Below are 12,084 nucleotides of genomic sequence, written 5' to 3' on the forward strand. Positions count from 1 at the left end.
GAGTTAAAAAAAATCTCCTAACTATACATGGCCCAATATTTCTTTTTTGAACATGAATGTAAAACCATGGACAAACTAGCAAAGTGTCTGGGGACAGCTGGATGGGGAACAGGGAGTGCAGGGATGGCTGTGTGCCCACTGTGTTTGCATGATAGTAGTGTTACGAAGGGTGGACAATAGGCAGGTTACAGACATGTCCAGCAAAACCCCTCCCAAAGAAAGAAGAGTTGGATCTCACGAAATTACAGTCAAGATGGCAGCATAGATAAAATTTTTTAATCTCGTATCGTGCCTAACTTTAGTGGATCGTAACATATCAGGTATTGAATTAATCTGTAGATGCTCCAGTTCAAAATGAGACCAAACTTTTCTATGGATGTCGGTTTTTGGGCCACGACAAAAGCCAAAATGTGGGATACAACAACCTGGGTACAGCTTGTTTTTTGCCTAGCTATTTAAAGAAAATTCCTTTTGCTATGTAATTTTGTTGCTCACTTGTGGGCAGGTTAAGAGGAGTGAGGAGTCAGCAGTCACAGACAGTATAAAACAGAGCAGCGAATTAAATAGTATTTTTGAAAATTGTTACCCAAAACCACATGACGTCCTTGAACATACAGTCATAAATGTGCATTAAAAAAAAATAGGATAATGGGTCCAGTAGTATGCGAGATTAGCTGTGGACAGATACATACATACATACATACATACATACAAGCACACAGACTATGATAAAAAATACCTCAAATTTACAAATTTCACTAGCATGACTTGGATATATTGATACATTTTAAAGTTGGAAAAATAAACCTCAGCGCCCCCTGATGGAAAAAAAAGAATTTTAGATGATTTTAAATTAACGCAATCTTATCTTTGGCATTTTGTGATGCGCATCAGTGACATATAAACTTGATAAATATGTGATAAGCTGATTATAACAGTCCACCAATTTATCGGTCAGGTTCTGCCTTTACAGTATACAAAGCTGGTCCTACTCAACATACTTTGATGCCGAGCTGCATCTGTGAGGATAAAGCGGGGGCGAGGCAACAAAAAAATATAGTACAGTAAATCCAGACATTGACTGTGTAACACCACATATAGTCTTGTTGAAGATAAACTCCTCTATTAGACCTTCTTATCTCAAGGACAGGACAGTGTGAGCCATTTTGCCAATTAGACCGCTCTGGTTTAACCTTGAACTGCACTCCCACAGCTGCAGCTCTATCTTGGAGTGCTGGTGAGTAAGTGGCCTTCAGCCTTGTCTATCTAAGAAACCGCTGAGAAATTTCCCCCCCAGCTCCTCAATGTAACAACACTGCAAAGACTGACAGTCTCAACCTCACATGGGACTCTCTCTCTAATAGCTGAACCAGGTGCTATTTACACCTACAGTTAATAGCTAAGCTACTGGTGCTCCAGGTGCTGAAACAGAGCTGGACCAAGTGGAAATGAAAAGTAGCAGCCAGAATGCTATTTGCTTTAAAGAGCATTCAGAATTCATCAATGAGGAGAACAACAGCAGACAACTGTTATCAGGCTACCCACATAAGCATGCTGAGAAGCTAGGAGCTAAATTTTTGGGGGATGGATTTGCACAGCAGATTTGACTCAGATATAGGACAGGAAAGACATTTGAGTCGGCTTGATGAATATGCAACATTTATCCTATTAAGAACACTGCAGCTGTGCCCCTTTATGATACCATATTCATAATACTACCTTTATAGTTCACAACAAGTGGCAACATTTGTCACACAGGTCCACACTGTGTGACCAGTGGTGGTTGGTGGTTTTCTTTCCCTGACTGTGATTTGATATACAAGTCAAAATCCCCATGTCAAAGTAAACGATGAGAGAGAGCCATCATAAAATAAAAAGGCAAGAATCTATAAATCCATACACAGCTGTTTTAAAGGGTAGCAGGCAGGAGTTTAAGCATTTACACTATATTGTGGTTGAACCAATGTTTGTGAACATAACCGACTCTAAGAAATCACAGCAACAACGCCACCATCAGGTATGTGCAGCAAATGCAAAGTGCTGTTTCACATGTGGGCTTTCTTCCACCATCCATGGTCCTTATCAAAGTGAACATTTTTAGTGTATTTCAAGAGTCCAGTGTGAGCCAGTGTCTCTCTTTGGGTTTGAAACATCACCTCTCACAATCAAATGACACATTGCATCTATGTCAAAGATTGATTTTGAGACCCTAACTAGCTAACATTTTTGAAGAACCCAATGTAAATTCCATTGGAAATTCAGTTCTAACTACTAACAATAGTGAAGCAAATTATTGTGAACAGACTATAAACATATAAATGAAGACAAAAACTTTAAAAAGCTGCATAAATAGAATTTTTCCAGAGTGCTCCAATGAGGCTTGTCCAGTGCAATCTAAAAAGGCGGCTTAGATTTAGATTGGCAAACATGAACAGAAGGCAGCACTTCACTGGTAAAGAGGAAAAATGTTTAGGAGAAAGTACAGAGGAGATCCGTGTCGGATACCTACCCGCTTCTGCAGACAAAGTGGTGTGATGGCAGGCAAAGTGACTCTTCTCGCATGGAAATTCATGCTTCTGCCTTATGTGCACTATTAATTATGTGAGAAATATCCACACATAGTAACTGAAAAGCAGGATAAAGTACAAATTGTAGTGCTCGAGATTATTAATAATATAGAGATTCTTCTATATGGTAATCCTTTTGGAAGAGAAAAGCTGTTATGATGACAGCTCCCACTATGAAAGTGTGAGAAACTAAGTCATGTTGCCTCCTCAACAAACACAAACTCCTCCTTTGTCCTTGAGATTGTAAAAGCTTGTTTCCTTTTCGCTCCTTTTAGAAAGGCAGTTCCAGCACACAAAACTGAAAAAAGAAGGTTTTCTCATGAGTGAAAACACACAAGGCCTGAGAAAGCTATTGTAAAATACTTGGAATCAAAGTAAGAAACTCTGCCCCGTGACAATGTAAAAAACACAACTAAGTTTTCTGAGAAAGTCCGTGTACCAGTGTTTCTTGCTTACCTTCAAACCAGACGCTACAATGCTATTTTTAGCCTCAGACCTAAAATATATTTAACCAAACAAAATGAGCTGAAGTTTTCCCAGAAAGTTCACGAATCAGCTTGTTTTTTGCTTACTTTTTAACCAGACACCACATAGCTATTTTTAGTCTCAGACACAGAATCCATTTCACTAAACAAACATTCATAAGAATATTCATGAGCATTTCCCATTAATGTTTTATGTTTTACTTTGTGTAAGCTCATTTTAGACAAGGTTATGGGCAAAAAGTGATCATTAAACATTGCACATTTTATTAACTGTTTAGATAATGAAACACTAAAGAGTGTGCTGGGGAAATAAAAAAGTTTTATTGTTGCACTACAGTTGCCCTCTTGCTGCAACCACATTAAGACTGACCTGTCGACATCAGACCTCAGATTAGTCATTGTGTTATGACTTCTCAAAATGACATTTATCTATTCAATTATCCATATTATTCCAGTCATAACAATGTTCTGAATATAAGTATGTGTTGATGTTCATGCAATGCTTTGGCACTACTGTATCTAATGTCCCTTTAGAGAGGGAGAGAGAGAGAATTAGAGGTCCGAAATAGCGCTTACTCCCACAGCCTCAATTCACAACCCACATCTGTTTTACTGTAAGACGAGACAAAGAGGCCTTGTGAATATGAGTGTGCCATCTTTACAACACAGCCCCCTCTTCCAGCCTCAGTCTTTACCATTAGAGTATTAAAAATGAGAGATCAATATCAAATATCAAAGTTTAGTATGTTTATTTTAGGTCAAATACACTTATAAAATGTTTGCTTCTAGTTTAGTTAGCTCAAAGCACAAGTATGAAGATAGATACCAAATGCTTTGGGGAGCAGATGCCATCTCAATAAAGTTATGAATGCATTAATAAGGGAGAGACAATCGCAGACCACACGGAGCCTGAAGTTAATTGTCTGATGAAGACCACACACATATAAACTCATTCAGCCCTGCTTTAGTAATACAGTACTGCAGTGATACTCAACTTAGGTCCATAGGCCAAATCTGGGCCCTGATAGGGTGCAGGGTGGTCCCACAAACCACTTCCTATTCATAGGGAAAATAAACTGATTGATTTTGTACTTTTGATATACATTAAGCTGCCTTTACACCACCGCATGGCAACTGCCTTGACAACCAACTACCACTGCTAGAGAGTTTGTTAGAATTTTTTTTTTTTTTTTTTTTTTAAATATTATTTTTAGGAGCTTTTTGCCTTTAATGGTCAGGATAGTGTGAAATAGGGAGAGAGAGGGAGTGGGGATGACATGCAGTCAAGGGTCACAAGCCGGAGTCGAACTCGCGACTGCTGCAGCAGGACATCACCTCTATACATGGGGTGCCGGCACTATCCACTAGGCTACTGAATGAATGATTAAAGGAGCACTTCACCTTCCAAAATCACCATTTATATATCAATTACTCACCCCGTGTTACACTGAAATCGTGAATTGAATTTGTGAAGAAAACTTTGTTTTTCTCTTTGATTTAGTTTTGCTGTTGTTAAACACAGTCCCCATTTACTTCAGTTCATCAAAAATGTTTAACACTTTTGGATTCTTTGTATATCATGGAGGCATGCGAGAAAAAAACGCCTTATTCACAAATTTAACATAACACGAGTTGAGTAAATGATATACATACTGTAAAATACAAAAGCATGAAAAGTGAGCGACGGGAGCACAAAATAATTTTAGCAATGAATTATCAAGTAACAGCAAATGTTCAGTCGAGTAAATGATGCAACTCCTTATGACCAACAGAAGTTTCCCTGTCTTGTGCCTTGGCTGCTGAATGGACTAACAGAGGTTAGCTTTGGCCATTGAGACAAAAACACTGTCTCCTCTGTGTTTCCAGCCACGGTCAGAATTAGTTAGTGTTTAATGACGTTGCTGCCGTCACATCATTCAGTCATATTAGTCATGGAAAAATTGCAAAAGGTTGAGGGCTGTTGTTTCATCTGTGCAGCCATGGGTTGAAAATCTGACTGTAGATTTTTTAAAGCTTTGGTATTTTTGATATTGTTGAACATACAATTAATGTAGTATCAAAAAAAATATCAAAGTCCCAATACTTTTCACAACCTCATTAGTCCTGGTGTGAAAGTTGCCTGAACATGAATAGTTTTGGTCAGTCAGCTAGAAGTGCGTCAAAGTGAAGTAACCTAGCTAATCTTGTCACCAAAACCTCACAGAGCTATAGTAAAAAGCCTGCACGCTGCATTTCAAAATGTGCACAGGTCTATATTTCTTTTATCTCCTCACCAGCACCAATTATTGTACTCCATTTCAACTCATGAGAACAGACAGGAGAAGAAGAACCTCCCACGACAGGCTTCATGTTTATCTGGAAATGCAGCACACTGACTTGTGAGAGCGCAGACAAGCAGACGCTGCTAGTTATCACACAGCTAAAATGAATTGGAATTAATGGAGCCAATGGAGCCAGAATGATAACAGAGTCTCCACAACTCCCATAACAAAGCCAGTTCCAGACACTTTGTCCTTGACCACGGGTGATTCAATCAAGACCCCTTGCAAGCTCTGTCAAAGGAACAAGACATCAACCAAGGGTGCAGCGGTGCATGTCTGCAGATGTGGAGTGTATGCCCACATCTGGGCAGAGGGATGCAGGGTAAAGTTATCTAACAACAGCCAGGAAATAGGGGAAATCTTTGGGATATACTGGGGTAACAAATTAAAAATGGTAAAACAGTAGCTATCGTCCACACACATAACAACAACCATAGCCCTGCAAGGATTCACAAGTTGACTGTGCCACTCAAACCAATGTTACCTCGACAGGTGCTGAGATTCAGATGTGAAACCCTGAATATATAGCAGTAGGCCACAAAATCCAGCGCATGCTAACTGTGCTTGAGAGGTGTGCTGTGTCAGGACAACCTTCAGTGAGGTGAAGGATGCATCTTCATTCACACTGCGCTATGTTTGACTGACCAAATCCAACTAAGCTGGCATTTTTAGGCATATTCACACGGTTTTTAGTGCTGCTGTCTGGTTTGATAAGATCAGAAAAGAGTGTAAACTATTTATCTGTACAGTGTACATCCTGCATTGTACTCTTAAAGTTTAACCCGTGGGTGTTGTTGTTTACACATGACCCAGATTTGCAGCTGTCCTTCCACACGTTAAATCAGAGTAATACCTGTTTCACACAACATGAAGTTCAGCAAAAACTCATGGCTATGCTGACAACACAAATGAGAAGAAGTGGGTTCATTTTGCAGAACTAATTAGCTATATTTGGTATTACAAAAATAAGCAGAGCAACCACAAACATCATGCTATCCCATATGACTGCCTGTGTGGAAGGGGTAAGACAGTCATGAAGAGAAACAAAAAAGCTGCACGAGATGACTTCCTATATATAACACAAACTCCCTGTTAGGCATGAGGAATGAAAGCTATGCGCAGAGATTACAGAGCATGACTCCTGATTCAAACTCCTCAGATTCTCTTATTGAACGATTGCATTATAACGTTCCTGTCAGTGTCCAATAATGTTGATTCAAGTTTACAAAACTCAAATGATGCACAAGGTATGGCTTCAGCGTAGCTCTGATTGGTCAGTACGCAGCTCTCCGACATATTATCAAAGTTGCTGAATGGAGAGAACATGAGTAACTGTTTTATATTTATTATAAAGAGGGACCCTGAGGACATTATTACATCTGCTGTAGCGAAGAGGCTGAAACTCAGAGTGAAGAACATGTACGTGGTGCATGTTGCATCTGAAATAACATCTCTAAAGGGGCAGGCATTTCCTCTGAGTCATATAGCTGAACTGAACACTCAACACCGTCTGGACACAGGCTGCCTGTGTGCTTCTGGTTTCTGGTAAGAGTCCAAGCATGACTGCCCACTATATTCCTGGAGAGTGTAGGCTGTGCCAGCTACGTGGACGTCCTCAAAAACTGTTTATTTTGCCATTATATCGTGAAGTCATGCCAGTTCTTCCATTATGTTACGCTCAAAGCCATCTTACGCTGTCTGTATCAACAATGTCATCAAAGAATTGTCTTTACAGTGACCAGCGTTGCATGACGGGTTTCGCAAGCCTCTAAATATTTACAGCATTGTCATGTCATACTAAATTTTGTGTATTTGTGTACACAGTGGTGCTGTGGCTGAGCCAACAGAATTAAAATCTGAACCCTTGGTATTGCCGGTGGGCACTTTTCCTGAGGTCAATATCAAAAGTGCAGGAGGATTTTATTTCACAAAGTAATCTCTAATGTCACGGCTGTATCTGAAGCAGCTGAGGCAGTTTAGCACTCAGACTTATTCACCATGCAAACCGATCTTCCAAATCCATGTGTCTTGACCTATTGTACGTATAACAATGCATTTTCATGTCAACACACTGAATGTAGACACATTAAGAAAGGTACTTGACTGGAGATTGCTGACGGCAAACCTGGGTTTCTCATTGACATAGTGTGGTAGTTATGACTCGCTGGTGTTGTTATGGAAATGTACCATGACACTACAAACACTGGGCTAACAGGGGGCTCAGATAAACCAGTTTCTCACAAGTGAAGTAGCTTTAAGAGCCTGTGTAAAACAAAGTGATGTTGCGCAAAGGGTCTTGCCACAATTGTGCACAGCCACTCAAATCAACTGCGGCAAAACAAAAACATGGTCATCCAGACACGGAGTTGGTCGAGATGCCACATCGACAGACGCCACTGCCATTTTCCTAGCCTGCTCATTTTATAATCTGAGCCTGTCCTTAGTAGAAGATTATTATTTTCAGATAATTGTAACTGATGGGAAAATTACTACCCCAAAAGACACACTGTGGAAGCTCAATGGACAATTTTCCTTTATAGAAAAGTTAGAAGGGTGGGTGAGGGGGTGAGCGCTGCACAGTTGGAACAATGATGTCATTGGTTTCTTGAGTGCTACTGAAAGAAGGTCATAACCCTGTGACATGAGGATTGTGACACAAAAACAGCTGTTCGCTCTGACATACTCCCTTTGTCTCCCCAGTGCCGCTGCTGAAAAGACTAAGTGAGAGGCTGTCAGGCCCATGAGGTGCAGGCACAGGCCTCATCAGCGAGATACATAAGGAGCACTTTAGGATTTGCTAACAAGGAAGCCACATTGTTGCAGAGTGAGGTCAACAGGGTGTCATATTGCTCCTTCACTGAGAAACTTGAGGATTATTCTCACATTTGTCAAAGAAAATGCCAAATCCGTGCAAATCCCTGACCTGTATTCACAATAGGCTGCCGAGAGCACAGGAGGATTTGGCAATCACTCTGTATGAATTGAGTGAGGATGGAATAGAGTAGAAGGGCTCATTTGAGACATAATATATCAAGTGGAGACACTCCAGTGTTAGATAATCAAGCAATCTTACCACAATGCATGAAGGAGAACAAATGCCAATATGATTTCACTCTTATGCCAATCACACTTACGAACAGCACAATGGAAGCTTTAGAAAAAAAATAGAAAACAAGACTTTCTGTATATATTTTTTTTTTCATTCTCAGCATGAAAGCAACACATGAGCACACAGAGCTCTAATACTGCTGATAGTCCTTGGTAACTGCTGAGCTCTGTAATTTCAAGCTTTCCTATGAGTCACTGCTTTGAGCTGCCCCCTGCTGCTACACATGAACACACAAATACACACATTTATACACACACACACACACACACACACACACACACACACACCACAAAGATACAGAAAAACCTGAAATCAACTTCAGTATACAGTATACAGATCCACATCCAGGAAATATCTAGCGGTTGACAAACCAGACTAATTTAACAGCCCTGGAAAATGTATAGACAAAATCCATTTTGAAACCCATGCACTTTTGAAGCAGACCCATAATTGTTAGCTTTCCAACATAATGAATGTGCTCTCTTTTTAGAATTTGGCAGTGAGATCTGTATAAACGCACAAATCAACAACAGATCACAGGGTCATATTAAGTAATATCTGGCTGTGCAAAGGAATACGTTTTCTGCTGACTTGCACTCATAAAGAGAGTGGTTAATAAACAATAATTCATCAGGAGTTGTGTATCACCTGCAGTACGTTTGTGCAAGCTGTTGCAGGCAAAATTAGGAGATCATTAGATTGTAGGGGAAGGCAAAAAAACACAAGTGCAACAGTAAAAGGAATGCATAAAACAGTCCATATATCTGCTTTAATGCAAGCTGCAAATGTTAGCATGCATAGCTAACTAGCTTACTACAAATAATGGTACAGTCCAAAGCCAAGGGACACATCATAAACCAACCACATTAGGCTGTTTTTTAGACCAAAGGGACTTTTTCATGGCTCTGAGAACCTCCTTTTTTGTGTGCATGTCCCTTAAGAACTAGAAATGATCATAGCTCTTAAAACACTGTTTTGAGGGACTTTTTTTTAGAGTAGTTACTCCCCCACTACAAGAGGAACCCTGAGTGACATAAGCAGACACAGACATAAGTGTACGTTGACAGGTCAAACACTGGAAATGCAGCACCAGCAACCACAAATTTTAAAAATTTGGAAACAGTGTAAAAAGTAGACAATAAATCCTCTTTTTTCCTTTGCCTTCTTTTATTTACTTATCCCCCTTTTTTTCTACTTTACTTTTTTTTTTTTTTAAATAGGGAATCAGTGCCATTGTGTGTTCAACCTGTATCACCATGGACTTTCAAAGTAGGGGCGGGAGGGGATGGGTTGAGGCAGGGGGGGAAGATTAGTTGACTAATCGATGACTAATCGACTATTAAAATAATCGGTGGCTATTTTAGTAGTCGACTAATCGGTTTGAGTCATTTTTCATAGAAAAGTACTATAAAAGTACCCCAAAATACTCTTATTGCAGCTTCTTACATTCAGATATTGGCAGCTTTACACACTCTCCCATGACAGTGAACTAAAACCCTTTGGCGTGAGTACGAAACAAGACATTAGATGACATAATTTTGGGGTTTGGGAGAGACAGACAGACATTTTTCAACATTTTAACACATTTTTCAATAGATTCGTCAACTAATTGAAGAAATAATCGACAGATTAGTCGACAATGAAAATAATCGTTAGTTGCAGCCCTAGTGGGAGGTGGAGAGGGATTTTTGTTACCAAAAAAATGGAAGGAAAAGTATTGTTTTAATTGTAATTCTGTATGATTTGCAGTTATCCTTCAATAAAAAATGCCATTAACAAAAAACACCAACAACAGTTCATAATAAAATAAAATTGAAGAAAATGCAGCCAAATGGACCGACAGTGAAGTCCTGGTTTTACTGAGCATATATTCATTGGTAGAAATACAAAGTGATTTGAATCCTCAAAGCATAAGTGACGGTGCTACACAAACCCCCGGCCAGCTTACAGTCTGCCAATTCAGCATTCCTTATGGCGCTGCCAAAGTAAACAGAAAAAAAAATGCTGTGAAGGTATGTACTTCTCTGGGGAGTTCTCTGCCCCAGTGGGCACTTCCTCTTAAGGAGTCCCCTGAACTGTTTGATCCAAAAACGCCTGGTGTGTGGGGTTATGAGTTCGGTCTCCGTTCAGGACCAAGCTACTACATGAGAATTTAGGGTGACTTTCACCGGTCTGTCCTGTTGTTTATGTGTTTGTTTTGGGAAGTGTACAGACGCTTTTACTGGATTCACGTTTTCAAGTCTGCTGGCGACAAAATCAACAATCATCTTCTTGCAATGAGAAGCCATTTAACTACTTCTGTGTGAAAGCAGAGACTCACTGTTCCCAAAGTTACTATAACTCTTGAGTGGTAAATCTGTCCCACCTGTCATTATCAGCTGCATATGTGCCATACTAGAATGGAAAGCATGGGCATAGCAAAAGTAAATAAGAGGGACGGGGCATAGTGGATGGTCAGATGGTGACCAAAGTAAGAAAAAAAATCAATAAAACTGAAGATCTACTGCACTGGAGTGAAAGCAGCAGCAGGTACTTTTACACATTCGTCACATTACACACCACACACCCTGTGCTAAAACAAATGTACAAGAGTGGCTGTTGGGCACTAAGCCAGGTATTTCCTGGGTCAACAATACAGTTATAATTAAATTTCAAATGCACTAACTTCAGGTGCTATCAAATCACAGGTATTTCCCATTTTTATGTTGTTCAGTGGCACTGTATGCAGGTACAAACCCGGGCTCTCAAAAGTACTACCACTGAGCGTGTGGATTGTCGGAGTGTGTGCTGACAGCATTATTATCTACTCACTGCAACAAATTTACATACTCACACAACTGGTTCTACCGTCCATATGCCCTGAAGTGTCAGACCAATCACAAGCCAAACATGTAAGTATGCATTTATGTAAATCTAAATATGTCCTGCAGTTGTTTTTCTGGCACTTGTTACAATTAAAGTTAGCATAACTGTGTTGCCTGAGGTTACACATGATGAAGGTTACAATAGAGGCCTTTTTTTTCTTTCAAATAATATGCCTCTTTGTGTCACAGTTAGCCTCTAGTACTGTAAATGGAACACTCACCTGAGTTGCACTACTTTTGGTCCATGGCAATAAACATTCAGAGACAAGGGGGGAAAGGGTTGAGGCGATAAGCTCAGGGAAAGGGTTTGGAACAGGGGAAGAGAATGACTCCTCTCCCTCTTTATTGCTCCTGAAGGACAAAAAATACAGAGAGAGAGAGAGAGAGAGAGAGAGAGAGAGAGAGAGAGACGCTGCATTAAATGTGGCAAGCATTGTTCACATCTGATTTCAAATTCTGTATGAGTCTTCAAACATGTAAAAGTATGTCACACTAAACATTTGGCTAACGGAAATGGTGCACACATCTACAGTATTCTCTTTGATGTAATGGTACAGCCATAAAACATGTGTCCATAGTGTCTGAGGTTTGAATACCACTCACACAAAGGGGCAATTCACCCCAAAATCAAACACATTTTCCTCTTAGATGTAGTGCTGTTTCAGTCTACGTTGTTTTGGTGTCAGTTGTTGAGTGTTGTAGAGATGTCTGCCTTCTCTCACATATAATGGAACAAGA

General features: G+C 39.9%; 1 protein-coding gene across 3 annotated transcripts in view; it reads right to left on the bottom strand.

Moving 5' to 3' along the window:
* Nucleotides 1–12,084, bottom strand: part of grb14 (growth factor receptor-bound protein 14) — a 42,472-nt gene that overhangs the window by 22,781 nt on the left and 7,607 nt on the right. For 2 of the 3 annotated variants that reach the window (XM_033618028.2, XM_078174490.1), the window contains exon 3: nt 11,568–11,697. In XM_033618028.2, the coding sequence (XP_033473919.1) occupies nt 11,568–11,697 (130 nt within the window). Of the gene's footprint in view, nt 1–2,509; nt 2,872–11,567; nt 11,698–12,084 lie in introns of those variants that run through there. The other variant, XM_033618030.2, reaches the window with a different exon arrangement.

The sequence above is a fragment of the Epinephelus lanceolatus genome, chromosome 14 (assembly GCF_041903045.1).
Source record: "Epinephelus lanceolatus isolate andai-2023 chromosome 14, ASM4190304v1, whole genome shotgun sequence".
In the NCBI taxonomy this organism is placed as follows: domain Eukaryota; kingdom Metazoa; phylum Chordata; class Actinopteri; order Perciformes; family Serranidae; genus Epinephelus; species Epinephelus lanceolatus.